The sequence below is a fragment of the Equus caballus genome, chromosome 3 (assembly GCF_041296265.1).
Source record: "Equus caballus isolate H_3958 breed thoroughbred chromosome 3, TB-T2T, whole genome shotgun sequence".
Lineage (NCBI taxonomy): Eukaryota > Metazoa > Chordata > Mammalia > Perissodactyla > Equidae > Equus > Equus caballus.
In genome coordinates, this window is record NC_091686.1 from 77,684,709 (window position 1) to 77,710,381 (window position 25,673).

Genomic DNA, 25,673 nt, shown 5'->3' on the forward strand with positions numbered 1-25,673 from the left:
GTGTAAGCAAGAATATATTCCCATGCTTGCTAAAAATAAAAATTAAAAAAAAGGCAAAATACAGTCTTCCATACAAAGAAAACACAAAACAAAAGCTGAAAAAAATAGTTTAAAACACAGGAAGAAAAGCTAAAATTAAACAAAAAATACCCTCATTCACAGACACCACTGGCTTGTTTTCAATGAAAATGAAAGAAAAGAATAAAAGGCAATATTTATGATAAAACACTCATTTGGAGAGCAGTTGTTGACACAACAGAAGAATTTGACATTTCTTAAAATCCTATGACGAGAAATTCTTTAAATTGAAATAAAATAAAATACAAATCACTCTTATTAGTACACCATAGTAAGCATACTAATTAGGTGAAATTACAAATCTGATAAAATAATCATATGGGCATTATTTTAAAATATTAACTTTGTGGTATCTACCAATTCCATTTTCCATTTTCCAGCTGGTTGTTTGGACTTTGACATAACAAACTAACAAAGTTAAATTCTTTCATCTCTTTGTGAACAGATGTCTTAGGTTCTAACTTACCATCAATATGAGTTGCAACCTCCCACCCTCCAAAACCATTTAATCAAAAAACCAAAAATAAGAGAAATAGTTTTATTAAATATAATTAGGCCATCTACAAAAACGATTGGCAGAAAATGTATTTATGTTAGATGATAAAGAAAGGAAACATGACTGAGGAATGAAAAATATAAGTTTTATGGGGACAGTCAGGTTGAACACACAGTTACATGGTAACATACACATCAGAGAATGAAAATACAATCTACAGATCAGGAGAAAATATTTGCAAGTAAATTTACAAATATTTGCAATCCAACAAGACTAGGATCTGGAATATAGAAAGAATTCTCAGAGTCAACAGTAAAAAAATTGAAAAACAAAAAACCCAAAAAACAATCCCATTGGGAAATGGGCCACCAGCATAAACAGACATTTCATGGAATAGGATATACAAGTGGCAAACAAGTTCATGAAAAGACCTGATATTAGCCATTAGGGAAATACAAATTAAAACCACAATGAAATATCACTACATACTTAAAATAAAAATGGTGACTACATCAAACGCTGGCAAGGATGATGAGAAACTGGATCACTCATACTTTGCTGGTGGGAATGTAAAATAGTACAGCTACTCTGGAAAATAGTCTGGCAGGTTCTTATAGAATTAACCATGCAATTACCATACCACTCAGCAGTGTACCCTTGGACATTTAGCCCAGAAAAATGGAAATTTATGTTCACACAAAAACCTGCACATGAAAATTCATAGAAGCTTTATTTGTAATAGCCCATATTGGGGTACAGCCCAGATGTCCTTTGATTGGTGAACGATTAAACAATCTGTGGTATATCCATACCATGGACTACTACTCAGCAAAAAAAGGGAACAACAATTGCTACGCATAACCAACTGGATGAATCTCTAGAGAATTATACTAAGTAAAAAAGACAATCAAAAAGACAATATATATATATATACTGTATGATTCCATTTATATATATATACATAACATTCTTGAAATGAAAAAATTATAGAAATGGAAAACAGATTAGTGGTTGGCAGGAGTTAAAGATGGAAGGCAGAAGGAAGTAGGTATGGTCATAAAAGGGCAACATAGGCATCCTTGTGGTGATGGAACTCCTGTGTATCTTGACTATGGTGGTGTACACACAAACCTTCCTGTGTGATATAATTGCCTTGGAACTAAACACAAATGCACACATGCACAAATACAATCAAATATAAGTAAAACTGAAGAAATCTGAACAAGATTGACAGATTGTATCAATGTCAATATCCTGGCTGTGATTTTGAAGTATAGTTTTATAAGACACTGTTGAGGAACACTGAGTAAAAGGTACATGATCTCTTTATCATTTCATACAACTGCAAGTGAATCTATAATTATCTCAAAAAAAATCTATATTGATTAAATAAAAAAAATTTAGTCACTCATAGAAAATGTTTACAAAATGAGAAGGGAAAACTTGGCGATGGTAGTTTTAACTTTTGCAATATCATAGCTCTTTGTTATATGGTAAGCTATCGGCCAAATAAATATTTTAACCTCAAAACTGGGAAACTGAACACCTCTTGATTTAAAGGACAATATAGCTTGTCAGATCTTTAGAGCTGGAAAGTTTCAGTTCTTCCAGGAAATAAGTCATATTGTTTGCATCCTAAATATCTTGCAAAGAACTAGCATAGAACTAGCACAGAAATTTTCACTTACTAAATGATCAATGAGCAGTTGCTGGAGTTGTACACCATATACATTCAAATATTCTTAACACAGTGAGCTGGCACACCTTCAATCTATCATAAAATGGACCGACCTATCAACAGATTATTTTCCATTGATGAATTAAATACATGGAATATTAATAAGAAAAGCTAAAAAGGGTTGGCTAAAGCGCCTTTCAGATAAGAAATGCAATATTGTAAATCTTAAACATGTATGTTGTTTATGTTACCCAAATTTAAGATTAAATGTTAACAGAGACAAGATTTGGTCTGTACATTTTTAAAAGGGAAATTACTTATAAGTTGTACCTGTTAGTTACTATTTATCATCCTAGCCTTTTTTCAATAAAAAGGTAAGTTAGTCTTTCAAGACAAATAATTACTTTCTAAAATTACTCTAAATAAGGATTTAAATAGAAAATGAAAGATGTAAGCAACTTAAAATGAACTAGGGTAAAAGTCTTAAAAACATAAAATTGCTCAAATTCTTCATATTCCCTCACAGATCAGAGAAGAAGTGAGATCTTTATGGCTGAAGCTTATATCTGCATCTCTATCCATTTCGCTTCATTACTATGCATGACTTAATTTGAACTAATTGGAAAACAAACAGTAGGTTGGGAGAATTGCCATGCCACTCTTTTTCCTTGCTTCATATAACTTACTAAAGAAAACATTCCTTTGTCATATATATAAATGTTTTGTTCTATGCTGATGTAAAAAAAGATGGTCTGTGCTTTAGAATAAAGAAAGAATTGATTTGAGAAGAATCAAGCATCAGTAAGAAGCAGGTGACTCAATATTTTGGTTTCTGTTTATCATTCAGTTTATTAAAAAAAGCTAAGAATATAAGAACAAAAAAGTTTAATCATACAAAAATGGAGCTCCGTAATGGAATTCTAACGAAGCTGTCTAAATTTTTATAGATAATTTATTGGTCATATCTTCCCTAGCATAAATTTCCTTTTCAGTTTTTCTAATTTGTGAATGTACTTTAAAACACTTTCATCAGTGAGACTATTACTTGTAGAAAGGCCGAGTTTTAAAGTTCATTTCATTTATCATCAATTCCTGCTAAGCTGGAAAGGCCAGCAACAATAGCAGAAATGCTATCGGTATATAGCTGTGTATGACACAATGGTGGCTAACTGGAACAACATTCAGTCTCAGCCAATGGCTTTGGTGGCTTGCTTCCTCAAATCTGGGTGCAATCCGGAATCTATTACTGATCTATAGCCATAATGAGTGACATGCAGTCACAACTGGAGAGACACCTGCTATCAAGTCTAAAACCACATAAACACAGAAAAAATAATTTAAACCTTTTTGTTTTTTGGTGAGGTAGCTTGGCCCTGAGCTAACATCTGCTGTCAATCTTTCTTCTACTGTGCTTGAGGAAGATTAGCCCTGAGCGAACATCTGTGCCAATCTTCCTCTATTTTGTTTGTGGGTCACCACCACAGCATCGCTGACTAGTGGTGTAGCTCCAGGCCCAGGATCTGAACCCACAAACCTTGGGCTGCTGAAGGGGAGCGCATGAACTTAACCACTACACCACTCGGCTGGTCCCAAAAAATAACTCAAAACTTTTAAACAAAAAACATTTTCCTCTTTATCCTTGGTATTAAGGAACTTTTTCCTGATAGAAAAAAAGAATCACTACTTAAAATTAAGTTGCTTTTTTTACTATCTCTCACTTACTTTTATACCTCAGGTGCCATTTGAAATCAATATAATTAGTATCACTGAAACTAACTTTCATCCCAAAAATGGAGCTATAATAAAAAATGAGCATTCAGTAACAGTAACTAAAGAGGAGGGTCTGAAGTTTGATCATCAATGTTTTGTGAAGAGCATAAAGTTATGGATAAGCTCTGTGGGTTTGCTAGTTTGAAAGAATGATGGATATGTCTCAGTAAGCACACAGCTATCACTCATTTGATTCACCCAGGGTAAGAAGTCAATACTTTTTCACGGACTCTCAGGGCATGGAGTGACCCCAAGGGCCCATTCTTCCTGTCACCATCTCAAACAAGTGCAACTTTCCTAGTAGGTATTACCACACGGTTCCTATAGTTTCCACTCACATTTAGGCATTTCAATTCTACTTTTGAATAAACTGACTTATTGCCAACGCCTACCTCTTTCAACCAAAAACTTGCACAGACCCTGTCTTCCTCCATCTTTTATGTCCAAAGTTACTTTTGTCTTTTCTCTGTTGCTGCCCTGCATTTCACTTGTCTTTGCTGAAGTCCATTCTGTTTGCTTCTGGCTGTTTCCTCTATTTACTAAGGTCACTTTGAATTCGGATACTATTTTCCAAAGTTCTCTTCATCCTGTCTCTTCCTCTTCCTTCCAACTAACTGCTGATTTGTAAACTTCCCTTCTAATAGCTGGGAAATTTCTGAAGACTTCCAAGAAGATCAGTGTTTACAAACCATCTGTCAGTGTTTTTCAGCAGAAAAGTTAAGCTACCTGGGTGTCAGTTTGGAGACACAAATAAGTTGATGTTGTGGGGTGGAAGGACGATAGTTACAACACGACATATGTGAAAAGAATGTTTTTGCGCTAATTTCACTGGAATGTAAACTCCAGGAAAACGTGGAATATGTAGGGTTTTTTCACTGCTCTATGCATACCAAGTGTCTAGAATAGTTCCTAGAACCCAATAAATATTTGTCTAATTAATGAAAACACTAATGTGAAATCATGGCATCCTGAAACTATAAAACAAAAACAGTCATTTTATCAATTATGAGTAGTTTCATAATTTTAGTAAATTTTTTAAGAGTGCCAACTGTCTAATTTCTAAGGTGATTTCTTTATTTCTAACACTATACCAAGCACTATAATATTGAAACTTTTAAAGCAGAAATAAACATTCACATAATTATTTGGAAATACAAAATGCTACATGAATACTAACTGCAGATAATAATAAGAGAAAAAAAAAACAGTACAACTTGCCATGATTCAAAATAAAAAGCTCAAATTGGGTAAAAATGCTCAAAGTAAAAAGCTCCAAGTAACTACGTAAAAATAGCTGTTCCTTAATTATCTGACTCACCAGATCCTGGCTATAGTCTAGCCATATCTGCTTATTTGCTGTCAGAAACAAGGGTTAGCTCTTTAATAAAACCATGGAAAAGGAATTAACATTGAACTTCAACATACATGAATCATCAACAAAGCTGCCAACAGAGGACCAACCACGAAATCTTTTATTTTTGATGAAAGTGTGATAGAAAGCAAATAGGATTTTCATATCCCATACTGAAAAAATTCTGGGAAGTTTTTCTGACAATTATTTGAAAAATTAGACCCTAAAGCTACTGAAAAAGATTATATGTAAAATCATAGTCCTTTTAAGAGGAGTCTTTTTCCTTTATTTATAGGTGAAGGTGGAGGTTGATAAAAAGTTTTTGAATGAGTGAAATTTGAATGGAATGATAATAGTACACTCTTTTCAAATGTATAGTTTTACCACAAAACTGTTACATTTCTTTCTTTATGAAAATAAAATAGGTGTTTTGACATTGAGAGGCTCTGAATGACAGCACCGTCTAGGCCAGTTCAGTGTGATACATGTAATTGAGGACTGAAAATCTAAGGCGGATCGGCGTGCTTTGAAATTGTGGAGTAAAGAACAGATCTGAAAAAAGATGACAGTTGGATCCCACTTGAATCTATATTATATCATTCAGAAACATAATTCAAACAACGTTTCTTCCTGACAGCAGGCTAACAAAAGTATACTGAAAAGCTCTTAAAATAACTTGAATTGTCACTCTGCTCTGCTCCTCACACTTCATTATTTAAAAACGTACTGACACTCTTATTTGATCATATTGGATGGGCAAAGTTTTATAATTCGAGACCTTGGTGATCTAATGAACTAACTGAATACACCATGCTTTAATAGTCACATACCCAATATGCCTCAGTTTTCAAATTTTTATAATTTATAAACATATAGAATAGTAAATATTCCGTTTGTTTTAACTCAATAAAACAGTTTTACCTGGATGATTCTTTCTTCCTTAATATACCTCATCTTCCATTCCATTCATTCTTGGTTCTCTCTCCCTTGGTTTGATATAGTTTTCTTTTAGGAAGTCATTTCCATTATACGCATTGACTCATATACAAACAAGACTTATGTATAAAGCAGAGTGATGTCTCTGAGCTTTTGTATGCAGACCTTAATTTTGGCCCATAATGGAGACTTCATTTTGTAGAAGTAAAAGTAGTTTCAATAATGATAATATTGTTTATAGAATTAGAATACTAACTTCAGTGTAAGGCAAGGGATCTTTCACTGGGAGATGGTATCTATGAAGTTGCGAAACCCTTAAAATTGTATGTAACACGCTTTAGGTGTATGTGGGTGTGCTCAATTATGCATGCACACATGCCCACACTTGTTTCTGGTGAAAAGGTTCTATGGTTTTATTTCCTTTTCAAAGGGATAAGAAAACTGGTATAAAAGAAAAAGAGACATGTCTCTCTCTAGCGAGGGAACTACAATTTACACAAGAAAACTGGAAAAGATGAGTCAGAAGTACCCAAAATCCATCTTATGTATATAAGTATCACCTAATCCATTGTAATACAACATTATGGAGAAAGGTTAAAACTCAGAATTTAGGACAGAGAAGATTTTAACATTATCTAGTCTACCACCATTATTTAATACATAAAGAAACATATTTTCAGGGCATGCATATTTTATTGAAGGTTAAATGACTCAGGTAGTTTAAACATGTTTAACTCAGTGATTTTCAAATACTTTTTAGCATCCTCTCCCAAAAATATCTTTCAACAAAATTTTATTAGGAGCCTTCTAGGAGTGCATTACTTTTTCCTCATATGGTTTTCTCTAATGTTCAATTATTTTATTTTCATATTCATGTATTGATTTATGTAGCATAAATGAACAAGTGAAAATAAAAGTAAATAGATAAAAGAGGCTTCCAGAATTATAGAGAAATGATTCAATAGGCAGTGTCTATTTGAAGTAATTTTTCTCCTATTTTTTGCTTTTCTGTGTGACAAAACAATATCAACAGACACACAAGCTACAGAAAGACAGTGCAAGTAATGATTAATTCAATTTTAAAGGGCTATGTTATAAAATATCACAGCTATATAAATCAAGACCAAGGTGTTTATAATAATAAACAAAACCAACAGAATCTTCACGCTATCCTTAAGAGTTATATAAAATAAATTTAAAAACCATGGAAACCAACATTTTATATTTTTTACTATTTTTATTCAAACAATTAATGAAATTACAAAGTGTCGAAGAAGAAATATTTTATTGAAAGCCAAGAGCTCTTTCATCATTTTTTTCTAAAGTCATAAATTGAAGAGCTGACATCTTGATTTATAACATTGTGCACTTTTAATAGCCAACAAGTTTGCTATTAAATTTTAATCAAACTGCCTATTAAATTTCTTTCAAATGGTTTGGAGATACTTCAGTCTTTTAATAGCTAATTCATTCACTGGGAATTTATTAATATGGATTTCAATGACATGTTTTCTCCAGAGTACAGATTAGGTTATTGTTAGTTAATACAAAATGAAATATTCTGAATGCAAAGGTTTTGCTTCTATTTTAATATTCAGAGCTTTAGAGTTGGGAACCCTAGACATTACCTACTTTATTCTCCCTTATTTTGCACTAACTGGCTTTACATGTATTCTTGCCCAAACACCTGAGTTTTTCTACAATAAATACCTAAAAGTCAAATTATTGGGTCATATGCTGTGCACATTTTCAATTTACAATATATTGCCAAAATGCTGTCAAATGTGTTTGTACCAATTTACACTTCCACATATTTCTCAAATTCTTGCTAGAACTTGGTATTGTCAGACTGACACTTTAGCCAATCTGATGAAGCGTGAAATGATATTTCATATTACAGTTATATTTTGCATTTCCCTGATTACTAGAGCGATGGGGTAATTTTTATGTGTTTATTGGCCTTAAGGGTTCCTATTCTGCCAATTGCCTGTTCTTATCTTTTGCCCACATATATATTGGGTTGTTGAATTTTACTTATTCATTTGTAGACATCCTTTATACAATCTAGGCACTAACGTGTTTGTCATATGTGTTGTTTACACATTCTCCCAATGTTTTACCTGTTATGAGTACTGTTTAATTTTTTATCTGTCTTTGTCTTATAGTTTATGATTTGTTATTTTTGTTTTAAGAACTCCTTCTTTAATCCCAAATCTAAAATGTATTTTCTTCTAAAAGTTTTACAGTGTTATTTTTTTTTGGCTGTGAAATGCAACACAACCCTGTTGTGTTGCAGATGAAGAAACTGATGACATTAGATATTCAGTGTTTTCCTTTTACATAAATAGCTGAAAGCAAAGCTGCTCAGAGATCTTAGGTTTTCTGACTGAAACAGTAGTAGGACTGGGTCTCAGAATTCTTGGTGAATCTTTGCTTCACAATAGAGGAAGGGGTGGGTCTGCAGTAGAAATGATGAACCTATACCACTTAGTCATTCATCTCTAAAGCTCATCATTCTTGGTCAAAGGCATGTATTTCTGTGTACTATTAACTTGGACATTTTGAATACATAGGCATGGTACTCAAAACAATGAATACTGACCCTAAAGATTATGGCCAAGTTTGCTTAACTAGAGGCAAAATAGCAGTAAATCACAGTTCTTTTTTAGAAAATCGAAGGCATTTAGCAAAAGAATATTTATCTTCGTCACTCCCACAGTAGCTACTCAATTCATTTTCTCTAAATAAGATTATCTCTTGATAATCCATTAATGTTATATAGTCAATCCCACAACTATATTTATTTGTAAATTACACATTGCTTGTGCATTTTTGCTGAATAAACAAACCTCAGAACAAATGAAAGTGTAACTAACAATATAAAATAATTTACTTATGTGAAGAAGATATGACTTTTAGTGTAATGCTCTGCCCTATATTGGCATACTTTTTTTTTTTTTGGGTGAGGAAGATTGGCCCTGAGCTAACATCCATTGCCAATCTTCCTCTTTTTGCTTGAGGAAGATTGTCCCTGAGCTAACATCTTGGCATACTGTCTTTTACTGTGCAAATTATATGAGTTTACATGAAGAAGGTCTATCCCGGTTAAAATGCGAATTTTAAATTTGGAAACTATAGTTGAATAAAGAATGTCTGAGAGAAGCAGATATGAATTAAAACAAGGTATCTATGAATAAAGAGATTCTTGATAATGTTGTTCAGAGGTCTGTTTTATCGTATAATCACGTCAGCTCTGTTCTGTTCAGACGGAGGCTGTTTCCAGAAACGTATGTTTCTATTTTTCTACATCAAGATCAACTATCTTCCTTTAATCTGAATATCCTCATAAATCTTTCTTAATTCTCCAGTGATTTTTGGAGGGTTGTAAATTACTATCTATGAATCTGATGGGTAACTTGTTGTAGTTTGTGAAGCACCCAGATTCCTTAGAATGGTAAATTATGAAGAAAGCCTATTATAAAATCATAGGACTTCCTAACACATAAACACCTACTTTTAAATGGCATGTGGTATGTAAGGTTGAGCTATATAAAGTACAAGCCTTCGTATGCAATTCAACAGAAGCTATTTTAATTGGATACTACACAATTACTGGTAATGACAATTTAAGTATACTTTTTTCTTATGAGGGCTTTTTTTCCTAAACACATATCCCCTGTTCACATTTTAATATTTCATGTGATTGAATTAACTTCTATTCACTTTTAAAATAGCCGATATAAGTTAACATAGTCTATTCCTTAGGAAAAAAAATACTTTGAACAAGTGATGACTCAGATAACTTTGGATATTACATACTGCATTTATATCATCACATCCTTTATGTTTATAATACAGTAGGGACATTTTTCCAGATGACAGAGGTACAGTCAGGTTTTGTTTGTTTTTAAATTTTGAATTATAAGACATCTCATAGATTTTGTTAAAACTGGAATTAGCACATAAAACTAACAACAAGTTTAATTTATGACATTATCACTATCTATTTGAAGTCAATTCAAATGGATTTTCTACTTGTTCTAGGCATTACTATACTGTTCTGGCAGAAGACACAGTTTCAAAGAATATCAAATTCAAGAGTACAAAGGTCTGGGAAAAATTAGATCTTTGGTTCTATTACTAAATGATTATAGGCAGAGCTATTTACCTGATTTTTTTAACACAATCTTTGCCCTGACCAAAATATTCATCCTTTTACTGAAATATAAGAAATTAGAAATTAAAGATAAAAGGATTTTATCAATAAGATACCTTGAGAGCTTCCAGGAAAGAAAACAAGAATGATTATAAGATTATTCTTGCAACCTAAGCCCTACAATTGGACAACAATGTATAGTAGTTCAGCATATTCCACATCAAATAGTTTCGTAAAAGTAATATGTTATCGGCCAATCTAGCTCCCCATATATTCACAGTATTTTAAAGTTTTTCTTTTCCTAAATGAATAGGATGAATCCACATGAACTGTACTTAGAACAAAAGAAAGTAAAAGTAAATGAATAGTACATGAAGGAAATTAAGAAATAAATATGTGAATAATTGTGCTATTAAGAGTGTCTTATTTCCATGCAAGGTGATAAAATCGCTTTGAAATATATTCTTGAAAAATATCCTTATTCCAATCTTCAGCAAGCTTCATGAAAAACTGTCATCATAAGAAAAGAACAAAAATTTTTGTTATCTTGAGTAGGGCTTTGCGGTCAGAAAGACCTGGTTTGGAATCTAGCTTTCACGCTTTACTTCTGATGTGATCTTGGACAAGTTACCAAGAAACCCCACTTCTTCATGAATACAAAGATAATGGATAATGAATAATGAACAGTGTACAATAGATAAATGATAGCTATACACACTAAAGGAGAAATCCCAAATTTATCAGGAACTATAAAGAGGCATATTGTGTTCTATTAAAGAAAAGAATACTAGCAATTTTTGAAGATAAGTTGGAATATTCACATTCAGATCTAAAAAAAAGATAATTTCTTGAAAAATTACAGTCTCAGCAACTTATATGAAACAATAGTAATATTTCAAACCCAAGTGGAAATGTTCTATAGCACTATATTTAGAAGTTATCAAGGTTCCTCACCACGGCTTGTCTGATTTATAATAAAGAGGTAAAAGATACTGCCAACTATATATAGGCAACAAGATACTAAACCATAAAAATGAGGAATCTACTCTACATAGATAAGGAATTCTCTTTGTGAAGGAATCTACGAAAGCTATAATCAGAATCATAATAAATACAAAGCACTTTGACTGTTGTGTAGCTGGTTGTGAGAGGCTGGATGAGTTGAAGGATTCATATCAAAGAGACAAAGTTAAAAGCAAAGCATAAGGACTCACTGGCAAGCATTTTAAAAGTTGTTCTTTTTCAGTTCCTGCCAACAATTTACAGCAAGAACCTTTGCCCCTGATTGACTAGAAATCAATATTTAATATATTTTATTTTGCAAAGGAAAGTTCATTCTGAAAATTATTTCGTCTCCTTGAGTTAGAGGTCAGAATATTAAAATAGCATCGTTTAAATTATCCATTTGATACAGCATCTCACTTTTAAAATTTGTACCTACTTCGCTTTTGTGTTGTTGAAGTGATTTTCCGAACACAGAAGTTTTCCTTATTTTATTATACCCTTTCTAATTATGTCTTTATTGATGACATTATTGATGACAAAGGAAAAAGATTAACACAGAGAGCACGGTTGCCTTATTCACCAATCAAGAATATAAAGGTCAAAAAATACTCGATATAAATATAATGGTGAATCTCGAATGAAAATTTTATCCATGCCATAGAATACTTATTTCCCCTCATATCATCACAATGATTGTTCATAACGAAAAGTAATTTGTTACATGGGCCACTCTGATTTGTTAGCTATGCGAGTACTCAGGTACATCATTAACTGTTTTTTGCCAATTTCACAAATAGATGTCAGATTATATTAATATTTACAAACAATGATTTTAGAATCCTTCAAAACAGTGAGGTTTTTGGGCAATATGACATACTTTATGCATATAAACCAAATTATATTTACTGACATTAATAAAATGCAGTGAATGAGCATGAGTGTTTCATCCAGCACCTTTAATTTATAGAAATCATTAATCGCAGTGAAACATCATTTACATGCCTTCATTTGCATTTTTCTTTAAAAACATAAAAACGAAATATGTTTGGTATCCTGAATATTAATGAGGTGGCAGGTGATTTATTGTGAAGTTTCTTCTGCCTCAGTGACAACCTCCTGGGAAAGACAATCCAGGCTCTGAGAAGACAGGAGTTTAAAATGGGAATGAGTCACATGCCTGCTCCGCTGCATAACTGGTTATTTAGCAGGGCTGTCTGAATTGAACTAGTGTTCTCTAAGCTTCTGAAGGGTAAGATAGGGCTTAGAGGAAAGAGAAGGCAGTGTCTGCTGACATTATTATCTAACGTAGGGAGGAGAAATACTTTACCTTTATTTCTTGGATTCTAAAAGATGGTTACAAATCAAAAGTGGAAAGCACAACTAGGCCAATGTAATTTGCATTTAATTTCTAATTTAGAAGAGACAATTCAGCTTTATTAGTTTACTTCTTTTTGTTAGCTTCAAGGGTAGCACCATCTGCGGTAAATTATTATTTCTTTTACTTGACATTTGGGTAACCACCTCATTCCTCCCCCCATTACCAGAAAATAAAAAGGAAAGAAAGCTGTCGGTTGTGAATGATGGATTTTAATATCTGATTACTTGAGAGCTATGGCAAGGACTAGTCTTCATTTGTTAGAAAACATAAACGAACTTCTGAATAAAATAATAATAATAGGACTTATTATGTTTCAGGCACTGTTGTAAGCAATTAACATATATTAACTCAGTCCTCTCAAGGTCTCTCTGAGGTGGGTACTATTTATATCCCTATTGCACAGACGCTGAGAAGCCAAGCAATTTACCAAAAGTCACTGGGTTAAAACTCCATTCCAAAAACTATCGTGCAAAACTGCAGTGAGTAAGTCAGTGACTTGCAAATACCCATTGACGGTGGCTTTCTCCTTTGTATCAACAATGATCCTAAAAGGTGAAGGCACCTTTCAGTAGGTAGTTGTGCCACTGAGATCAAACATTAAACCCTTAAATTTATGCAAAGATTGCCATAGGCCATCATAATTTTACTGATGACATAAATTTACTGAGAATGCATTTGTAGATTAGTACAAACCTGAACCTTGAAAGGACAATCCATCTGCATTAATAAATTAGTGCTACACCTCTACAGGTCAGACAGCCTTCTGACATATAACACTTAAATTTGGCTTAAATAAATATAGCTTTACTGGTCAGATCTCCATGTATAAAAATCTAAATCGCATTAACCTGTGTGGGAAGTTGATGGGATGGGGGATGGGAGGTAGGGGAAAATAAAACCCCACGATTTGAACCAAGCCATTGTTCCAGAAGAAGAAATGCATTATTGCTAATTCTGCCACTCACATGGGACACATTTTTGCAATAACTCCACAGGTGGGGTTTGGCAGGAGGTGGGGCACCTTTTTGTAATTGACACAATGATACCATATTAGTAGCAGCTACCTAGTAAAACTTGCTTGAAACTGAAATTTCTGGTGTCAATTCAACTAATCAAGTCAAAAGAAAATGGGAAATACAGTTATATTATTAACAAAGAGATAAAGCCTAATAAAACCTAGTTTCAGAAAGTATCCCAATTTCTATCCAGATCTACAAAAAAGAACAGAAACGTTTAACAATTAATTGAACTACCGGGAAATTTCTCAGCAAATGCCTTCAATTTTGGATCAAACTCAAGGTTTAGAAGCCTCATTAATCTAAATCGTTCAGGATGGGGTTTGGCCAGCAGAGACTGTGAGTAGGAGATATAGGTAGGAAAGGTAGATCTAGCAAAAAATCATTTCTCCCATTACCAGGAAGTTGAAGCTACCAGAAATTTGGACTAGACTTCCAATAGGCCTGGGAGGAGCTCAGGGATTGAGGACTGACTTCAAGATATGTGCAAATAGCAAATATTTAGTACCAATGAATAATCTCTCCTGTGGAGTTCGGGAAAACTTGGGTTTGTATCAGAGTTAACCTTGCTTGAAACTCTCTGTAATCAACCATCACCTTAGGGCTCTGGAAAGGCTCCTTCTACCTGTGTCTATAGTGGGATCAGTGAAGTTAACTTGACAATAGTCCTGGAGTACTGGCCTCAAGGAATTTTGGACTTGCGACAGTGAGTACCATTGTAGTAAATAAGTGGGCAGGTGAAATATATTTGAAAATGTATAGGAAACATTTGGGACACATCTTCATAAATATATTCAAAAGACAAATGTAATGGAAGGCTTTAAAAAGATGAGGTGATCAAACAACAAAATCCCAAAGAGAATATATAAGAATGATTACACAAATCAAAAATTATCAATAAATCTTTCAAGGTCTTGCATGGTTCCAAGGAGCAAAATCCCAAGCTTATCAGATTGGGAGATCTAAACAGGTAATCTGATACATAGGATGTAACGAGTTGGTTCAAGAACGGAATAATAGAGATGATTTGAAAAAATAAAAACCGTTGAGAAGGAGTTCTGCGCTGAGAACTTACAGATGATAAGACATACAGAATTTTAAAATAATTCTTCTTTTCATTATTTGGGCAGTGGTATGAATAGAATAGAAAACCTCAAGTGAAAATAGGACTAACTTAGACAATTTTTTGTAGTTTTCAAGGGCCAGAACTTTTCTAAAGACAAAAATTAGAGATTTAATGTATCTAACTTAGAAAGAAAGGAAAATGGAGTTGGAATTTTAAAAAAATTGCTTGCTATAAGAAACTAAGAATGAATGGGAAGATAGAATATATGAAGATGTGAAGATGCAGTGCCTGAAATTTTTATTTCAATAATAGAGAATATAATCTTTTGATAAACAGAGGTGAATATGTTGCTGAGGTGACTGAAGTATTTATCTGGAAAGGTGAATCTTGGATGCCACCTACCTAAATATGATACACACGCCTGAATGCAGGGAAGATAGGACCCTGGGAAATAAGACAAGATTAAAGAAGGAGGTTAAAGACTATCCTGAGAGATATAATATGAAGAAATAAAATTTTAAAGTACTCCACTCATTTAAGATAAAAAATAATGAGATGAGAATAAAATGTGGAGTTTCTGATTTGGGACACCAGAAAATTAATATAGGAAATCAAGAAGATCACTATGATGTCCATCACCACTAAAGCCACTGAGTGAAAGGAAGAATATATATCCTAAAGGAAAAGATCACTGCCTGGGCACATTTCATACCATAAATTCAATTTAACCCCCTCCGCAAAGTCATCATTAAAATAAGTTATTGGATGTCACAAGAAATTTTGCACCCTTTCTTCAGTAACTTTAAGAAACATCTTTTAAAACTAAAGATTTTAAAAACAGATTTAAATATATGATCAGTCAATATAAAATATTATTATTTTCTTTAAATACATTTCAAATTGACCTAGTCATCCACATATTGCATATTCCAAGTTGATGAAGTTCGTGAGAAGAAACTAAAAAGGGCACATTATGTTATGTGATTGACCGTAAAATCAAGGTGATAACAAATTATCCATTTAAAACAGTTTTTACAAAAGTTACATATCTTACTATCTTTACATAAATTTAGATCATAATGCTACACAAAATGACAAATGTACATATTTTATCCATCTTCACAGTAAGCAAATAAACAGTGCATTATTACAATCATATTATCTCATCTTTTGTTTAAACAACAATTATTCTATGGTTGCTGTGATCACTAGATGCAAGATACTTCTAACAATAAACCCCATTAATAAGGATAGTTTTCTTTCTAGGAACATACTGTAAATTTTCTATGTACGGGATTATTTAAAGAGTAAAGAAAATGGAAGCAAATTACTTCCTAAGCTTTGGAGGCATTTGTAAGTATTTCATTCTCCATGATTTGGAAAGTATGTCAAAATGTTAGAGAATTCATATTTAAGTAAATTTTCACAAAATAACCATTAAAACTAAACTTAAAAAGAGAAGAATACTTGAGTGATATTATGTAAATCAATATACTCTAGCAAATAAAAACAGACTAATAATGAAGCAAATACAAGAAGGTAATTGTTTTATTTTAATGTATTTTCTTCATATTTGGAGGAATATTTGCACTTGCTGTTCTTACTTAAGCAAAAGTTATGTAGAAAATTTAATATCTTTAGGTTACAGTTACTCTATCACTGCTCCAAATAACATATGAAAGTCAATTAAGATTATATGTAAATGGATCCCCATATCAAATTTAACTTGGACACTACTTGTCTGAGCTTCTTTTATACAAATAAGATGCATCTTACTTGAGTAAAAGTAATTAAGAGCACCAGTATCTGAATCTTTCTTAATCATAAGCTGCAATTATTAAATTACTTGTTTCTAAGTAGCATTTAATGTATTAAAAAGCCGACATAAACAGGTTTAAAATAACTAATAATCGTAGTTTGGGGGTAAGAAAAAAACAACAATTCTGATCATAAAAATAACTACTGAATATATGCATCAAAAATGTCTCTTGGGACAGTGGGATTGGAATAAGCTCATACAAATGCCACCTTCCCAGATAAAACTACATGCTCTATATTTCCCAGCACTGACTGTGGTGTACTGTAGCTCTCCACAAATGTCGCATCTGCTCATTTTTACTGCAGTCAATTTAATCACATCACACAGTGTGTGTATGTGTGTGTGTGTGTGTGAGAGAGAGAGAGAGAAGAATAAAAAAATCAACCACAAATAAAACAGTAGATTAAAGGAATTTCGTTTCAAAAATCTAAACGATGCCCTAGGAACATTTTAACCGGAAGCACATACACACAAAAAAATCATAACATATATATAAGGTATTTTTTCCTCCTAGATCTTTAAATATTCAATATTATCTGGATAAGTCTTTTAGATATTAAGATTAGATGTGATTTTTTTTCCCCAAATACACAGGTTGCCTTAAGTATGTACTAGATGGAATATCTTTACTTCCACAAAGACTATGAAATTGCTCTATTCCTGGGACAATGTGGAACTCTATGATGCTTAGCAGACTATATAGCCACATAATTGCCCATTTTCACTGCTTCCAATGAGGCCTGACAGCTCACCAGTTTATAGCAGTGGCAGATGACTAGAAAAAGAAAGTTCTCGTTTTCTAACTTCCTTTCAGAAACGATTTCCTGAAAATTCAGGATTAAAAAAAAAAAGACTTATGAATAATGGAACACACTGCTACACTCAACCAGGTTTTATATCCTTGCGATATTCCTACCACATGGAACAAGGTCCAGAAGTTGCAAATAAAGCAATGCATTTAAGAACTTCTCAGAGTAATCACAAAAGTAATAAATATGAAAAATCATTCCTAATTACCTCTGTTGAGTGACGCCGAACTGTTTATATCTCCAGTAATGAAGGAAGACTCTGACTGCTTTCGGACTGTGTCATTCCACATTCTACGAATTCGGCTCTGAAAGGCAGCAAAGGAAAAAAGGAAATGAACTCACCAGGCAGTGGATTTTCACACAAATCATTCTTTTTCTTTCTGTCATAGTTATATGGGACCTTTGTTTCTGGCATCTGGTGAATATACAATTTCTACATGCTTGCAGTACAGGAGTATGAGAACATTAGAAACTAAATTAATGATAACAATTCATTCCCATTAAGTGTATTCCTAAATGTCTATACCAAAAATAATTATAACTATGAAAAAGGAATAAATGTAATGTACTATACTAATTTAAACACATTGAAGACATATAGAAGTATACTCTAGACAGTTCGAATTTAATAATTTTAGTTTCCAAGGTAAAACAAATTATTTTCATTGAACTTTTATGGGGATGAGATATTTAAACATGCATTCAATTGTCAGTTTTATTAACAAAAAATTTACTTTAAGAATTCAGAATCTTGCAAAAAAGAGTTTGGTAAGAAAAGAACATAGAATGTTATTAAAATGCTACTGAACTTAATGTTTTCCATAAATTTTGTAAGAAGATCAACATAATTTTATAGGTTACATACTATCTTGACTTTTCTTTTTTTGAAGGGAAGTTGATTCACCTTTTATTCATGGCTTCATGGTAGAAAGTTTTATAGCGAACTGAAAGTTCTTACATCATTGTTCATATTCTCAAATTCAATTTTCTAAGTGGTAGATAATTCAAGAAAATGGTAATAGTTTTCCTTTTGGGGGAGATTTTTTTTTTCTGGTTTATTCTGTTTTGCTATTTTATTGAATTAGGGATCAAAAAAGTGTTAATCTCGGGAGGAAGAAACGAAATCTTTTCAGAAGAACAACATAGTTATAAGAACTGTTACTACTGCTAATGGTGAAACCAAGCTCACAAATGGGTCATGTGGTTCCAAATCTGTTCTAACCCCTTAAATAATAGGAGTAGCTAACCCTAAAATATTAGACAATTGGTTTTATGAATCTTGGGACATGTTTATCCTTCAGAAATATTGTCTATATTGTTATATATGTCAGCAAAACACATGCACACACACACAGCACAACCCATAAACAAAAGGACAGTAGGAAGACTGGTGCAGGATTATAGCTCCTGAGCATTGGAGGAATGTTTCTATTGAGAAATACTTCAAAACTTCAAACTGAAATGCTGGGGACAAATCTCTCACACTTGTTGTATTTGTTAATTAATTAATTAACTAAAAATATTAATTAGCCTCTACTGAAGCCAAATACTAACCTAGCAAATACAAAAGAGAAAGGCTAACACAAAAACATCTGCCTGCATGGAGCTGCCAGACTAGTAAGTGACAGATTAATCAAATTATCACAAAAATGAATGCAAAAGTACAACAAAGTGCCTACAAATGTCCATAGAAGCATTAATTATTATAGCTGAAAACTATGAACAACCAAAATGGCTATCAATGGTAGAATGGATGAATAAATTATAGAGTAATGTATAGCAATGAAAATTAAAAAGCAACATAGATGTCCGAGGAAAGAAAGAAAACAAAAGAATATGTCCTAGATGATTTCATGTGAATAAGTATCAAACACATACAAAACAAAATCTACTGTTAAAAGCTAATATAGTGGTTATGTCTTTTTGTTTGTTTTTGTTTTTTTTGAGGAAGACTAGCCCTGAGCTAACATCTGTGCCCAGCTTCCCCTGTTTTATGCGTGGGATGCCTGCCACAGCATGGATCGACAAGCGCTGCTAGGTCTGCACCTGGGATCCTAACCGGCGAACCCCGGGCTGCCAGAGCGGAACGTGTGAACTTAACTGCTGCACCAGTGGGCCGGCCCCCATAGTGGTTATGTTTCAAGATGAAGCATTGAGAAAAGTTCAAAGGATTTCTAAGATACTCCCAATATTCTAATATTCGACCTGAGGAGGGATGTTAAATCACTGTGTCATACACTATATTTTGTGTACTTTTGTTATTGTTTGTTATACTATGTAATTTAAAAGAATGTTTTTAAGTGCACATAATAAGGGGACATGTCCTTGTCTAGGAAGTCTGAGAACACTACACTGAAGAAGCAACATCTTAACTGAGAGTTGGTGGAATTATGATTGTTGATAGGTGACATTTATATGAGCTGCCCTCATTATCTCATGTTCTATTAGTCTCCCCTATCTGGGCTAGCCACACCTGCTCCCTTGCTATTCCTTAACATGCCAAGCATGCCTCTGCCTTAGACTCGGTACAATTGTTTCGTGTGCCTGGAGTGCTCTTCCCCCAGATACAGGTATGGATAACTCCTTCATCTCTTTAAATTTTTGCTCATATATTTTCTCCTTAAAGAAATCTAACTTAATCACCCTATTCAGAATTGTATCCCACCCACCCAACCCAGCTATTTTCCTCCCATAGTCATTACCATCTTCTATAATATGGCATATTATTATTATGTAGTTATTTCTTATATTTAATGTCTAATGTCTGCATTGGATTTGAGGCTCTAGACAAAGAGAAATTTTGTCTTTTCTGTTCATTGATGTATCACACACCTGAAATAATGCCCGGTATGTGGTAAATATTATATATATATATAAAGTATATATTATATAAATATAATATTTAAATATCTCTATTAATTCTATGTTCTAGAGTCTATACCATGTATTTTTCATGTATTCATTCACTGAAACCTCACAAGCATTCCATGAGGTAGGTACTCTTTTATTCATTAGAAAACTGAGTTTCAGTGGTTGATTAACATGTTCAATGTAACAGACCTAATAAGTGGCATAACCAATATTTGAATCTAGTTATCTGGATAGTGAGCTACAAGGTTAACAACTCACTATACTATATCAAATGACAGTTGAATAGGAAAAGGTGAAGTATTGCAGGCAAAGGAAAAGTATATAGTATGCGGCACAGAACCAACACTTAAATGTTCATGGAATGAACCAGGAGGAGCGTTAGAATATGGGAGCACATAAAGTAAGTCACAGAAGACTACATCCAATAAGACACCATTTTTTTTTGCTGAGAATGATTCACCCTGAGCTAATATCCACTGCCAATCTTCCTCTATTTTGTATGTGGGTAGCCACCACAGCATGGCTGCCAATGAGGGGTGTAGGTCCACACTCGGGAACTGAACCTGGGCCACTGAAGCGGAGCTTGCTGAACTTAACCACTAGGTCACAGGGCCAGCCCAATAAGACACCATTTTAAAGAAAGGTTTAAAAAAAGAATACTAAATATCTTTTTTTGGAGGTGAAGAAACTATTAGAATAAGTCAAGGAAATGAAGAACAAAAGTTCAGAGGTTTTCTCTGGTGAGGAGGCATAGGGATTGACTAGGGGAAAGTTTGAAGAAGAGGAAAATACATGGAAAATATTCCATTTCCTAAGATGGATGCTGAGTTCTCAGGTGTTCGTTTTATGACTATGCTTCACAATTTAATAGACATTACATATATTTTTTATGCTTCAAATACCATATAATAGAAGTAAATACATATAAAAGTCAATAAAATAAATGAAAGATAAATGACAGAACAATCAAAGGAAGGTCACAGAGGGAAGGACAATACTTCAGTCCATGGTTTTTATAAACACACACATGCAACAACCCTATACACAGCTCTGTGAATTTATGTTTGTGTGAATATAGGTATTACTAATCTTTTATAAGTGATTAGCACCAGGAAGTAAGTATAGAGGAGCAAGAGGTGGAGAGGATTTTCACTTTTTAGTCTTGCCAATCATGTCCCTCCATTATCTACATAGTAGCCATATAATCTTTATTACATGTGGATAATATCCTGCCACTTCCTTTTCTTAATTATCCCACTGGCTTTCTAAAGTAATCAAAATAAAATCTAGACTTGCATACTCTTACAAATACCTATGGATCTGTCTCTAGCCTTCTCCTTTGACTTTATCTCCCATTCACACTCTCATTCACTTTAGCCAATCACATTCTTTCTATTCCTGACTTTGCAAGTTCTCCCTTAACATAAGGACTTTGTATTACACGTTTTTTCACCTGGAATTCTCTTCCTCTGAACTTCCTGTCATTCAGAATTTTGGTGTAAATGTCATCTCCCAAAACAGTCTTTCTCCAGCACTTACTCCAAGTAGCCACCTGGACTTTCTGTATCATATCACCACATTTGGTTCTCTACCAGCTTTCATAATCTGATATTTTCTCTTGACTTACGTGGTAATAGATGTCTTGCCTTCCGCTACTAGAATGAAAGCCCCAGATCATAGGGGAAGCTATCTGTCTTTTAATCATTGCCTCCTCAGAGCTTAGAAGATGGCTTGGCATTATATAGGAGACACTCAATATTTCTCAATAAAAGTAAAAAATATAGGGGTTGTTATTTTAGAAGTTCTCTGATGTGAAAAAGGCATCCATTTTCCTTAAACTTTACTTTAATATCAGTGAGTATTTTAGACCTTGTTTATAGAAGGTCACAGTTAATGTGAAATACATTTTATTATTTTTACTTAAACAAATACACTAGATTTAAGGAACTATCACTTTATGCAGGATTGGATTGTCATAGTTAATCAGTGTCATATTAAGCATAAGTAATCAATGTAAGGCTTTTTTCCCCCAAGATTAGAATTGTGACCTTACAACTATAAAAGTGAAGAAAAAATATAATACAGCTTTAAAATCTGAAATTAAATTTTGTAGTGATGACACCATTAAGTGGTGGCTGCTCCAATTTATTGAACACCTACCATGTGTTCTAAGTATTTGTATACATTAGTTCAAGCTTTCAAGCAATATAAGAAATCAATATTATTACCACCACTTTACAGATGAAAAACTGAGGGTCAGTGAGATTAAGTAACTTGTTTTGTGTCACAGTTGGTTTGTAGCAAGGCTAGAATCCAAATCAAGGTATACCCACAGACCAAGTTTATGATTATTCATAATCATTCCCTATCTTGAAGCCCTATCCCGTAGCTCAGAAGTATTGCTAAACATTGTACAACTCTGTTGTCACTTAATAAATGAAACTCCCAAATATTATTGCTTCATTAATGACATATGTTAATAAAATGACTACAGGATGATGGCTGATAAGCTCAGTATTATGAAAAGCATGCAGGATCTAATAAGTCTGGATGATGCACAGAATCCTAGCAATTGCGATTTTAAAAGTTGTGGAAAAGTTTATTACAAATAAGGATGGTGAGGATTATCAGGTTGGAAATGAAGGCATGGATTATAAGGGGCTCATGCTGGAAGCATCATTCAGGTGCGCCCCTACTTTTATGGGAGATTTCAGATTTCTAACTGGCAAATTTATTAATCCGAAACTCAGATATCTCAGCCAATCTGAGTTGGTACATCTGTTCCCCCTAATTGGCAACTCTCCAATCTCAGTAAGGGATAGAAATAATAAAATAAATTAAATTCAAATTATGAATAACTGTGCATTATATTTATGAATAAGTTTCACAATCATTATAATTTTGGTTGTTAAGCTTTAAATAGTCTGATATGTTCAATGGTTATATGTTAGTTTTTAAATTTTCAGTTTGAAGGACTAGATTGATAGTAAATATGTGGTTTTATTTCTAAGATAAAAGAGGATTCCATTAGTTTGAGAAAAGTGTTTGCTTATGAGAACATTGTTCATTATCTTTGGTTTATAAGAGCTGTTCAAGTGCTTGTTAAGTGTGTATAACTGTCCAGTCTGACAGTGGATGTGTTTGAGAGAATCAGAAATATTAAATTTGTAAATGCTATTTAAAGCTTATAAGGATATTTCATTGTCTAAGAATATGAATGGAATTGTTTAGGGAAATTTAATCTATTAAGCTAACAGCACAATTAAGCATTAATCAAAGAACAAATGAAATGATCTTTCTTATTCTATATAAAATCAGATTTACAAAAAATAATTAGATTTACAGGCTGAGCTAAAACAGTTAAGAAAAAACTAAGTTCTTGATTTATAACTTTATTTGTCAATTTAAATTCAGGTCTTCTTCAGAAAAAGTCAGTTGACAACACTGAATACATGATTGTTTTTCCCACTGAATCACACGATCTTAAAAATATTAGTCTGCTAGTCTGAACCCAAACTCATTCATGACCCACATAATCTTATGTCTTTTGTTTGACTGGCTCATTTTAGCATTCTGGAGTTGCTGAAATTTCTACCTGATAATCTTTAGACTGATACTGTGGCTTGGGAAAAATGGCAGATGTTACCTAAAAGTTTACAATTTCCCTGGTGAGGGACGATGCAACTACTACATCTAGTGCTGGGCTGATGGGAGTAGCAATTAGACCAGTTAAGTCAATGATGCTCTCAGGGATTCTTCTTCACTGCCCTGACTTACTCTTCAACTTATCAGCACACAATATGGTTGAGTTATAAATGTTTTTACTAAACATACCATTTAATACCATTTAATAAGTAAATATTTTCAGTATGTGATAGAGAATTATTACACTGGTTAAAAGAAGTAATAACTCAAGAATCATAGATATAAAATATTACTTTCTTAGAATATTGGGTGAAGTGCCAAATTCCTTTCCTCACCTTCTATACTTATTCAACTATGAATAACATAAAATCATTAATTGTTTTTTTTTTTTTTTTTTTTTTTTTTTTTGGAGGAAGATTAGCCCTCAGCTAACTACTGCCAGTCCTCCTCTTTTTTTTGCTGAGGAAGCCTGGCTCTGAGCTAACATCCGTGCCCATCTTCCTCTAGTTTATACGTGGGACGCCTACCACAGCATGGCTGCCAAGCAGTGCCATGTCCGCACCCGGGATCCGAACCAGCGAACCCCGGGCCGCCGAGAAGCGGAACGTGCGAACTTAACCGCTGCGCCACCGGGCCGGCCCCCATAAAATCATTAATTATTATGCAAACTTAGATCCTAAATTCCATAAAATTATTGAATTTAGTTTCTTAAATTTGTCGTAATTATTCCCATTTAAGACACACTAAAACAACAACAACATCAAATTAACACAAATTTGATGTGTTAACCACTTGGGATAGAAAATAGTTCGGATCAGGAAAGACCAACAACTCGTAACAGAATACAGGTAAGAGATATTTCATTTTAATTAATAAATATTGCTTACCTGTGAGCCTGTGGAGTAGCGTCCAGGAGTTCGAGAACCAGATGTTTTCCCTGAGCCAATGGAACTCTCTGTACTTTTGCCACTACAACAATGCGTTCGCAGGCATTTCCCATACTCTTTTCGTACCTAGCCAAGTAAATATTAACTTCTGTTAGCAAGTAATTCATTTCAGCTAGGAACTATGGTAAAAAAGGTATGTGAGTTTTATTTTTAGATAATTACTATGATTATTTCTCTGCCCTAAGGATACAAGAAAGTCTGTTCAGCATGTATTTTATAATATAAAATAATGATATTCATACCATCAAGCCTGAAATTTTGCATAACTAGAGTCTTTTAAAACACGCACACACACACACACACACACATCCAATCACACCATAACGATACTATGTCTTAGTTCGAAGAACAAAAACTTAAGACTCTTCAAGACTTTAGTTTTAGCTTCACAAATCGGATATGAAGTAGCCTATTGGTGCAATGGTTCTTTAGGCAGAAGTCTAGGGAGGAAATTACAGAGAGAAGAGGAGATGGAAAAGGGAGGGAGAGAAGGAGAGAGAGTGAGAAAGACAGAGAAAGAGAATACTTAAAGGCAGAGAAAAGGAATGTATTGGGGTAAGTATTTCTTTTAAATCTATATTTCTTTGAAGTGTATTTCTCTTAAAAGAGGTCAAATTTGAAAGTTTAGAATATAAAATTCAAAATGCCTTTA

The 25,673-nt window shown here is 33.3% G+C and overlaps 1 protein-coding gene across 50 annotated transcripts in view; it reads right to left on the bottom strand.

Moving 5' to 3' along the window:
- ADGRL3 (adhesion G protein-coupled receptor L3) overlaps window positions 1-25,673 on the bottom strand; it is an 801,265-nt gene that overhangs the window by 45,323 nt on the left and 730,269 nt on the right. For all 50 annotated transcript variants that reach the window (XM_070262457.1, XM_070262459.1, XM_070262461.1 and 47 more), the window contains 2 exons: window positions 24,962-25,087; window positions 17,767-17,863 (listed from right to left, as the gene is read on the bottom strand). In XM_070262457.1, the coding sequence (XP_070118558.1) occupies window positions 17,767-17,863; window positions 24,962-25,087 (223 nt within the window). The remainder of the gene's footprint in view (window positions 1-17,766; window positions 17,864-24,961; window positions 25,088-25,673) is intronic.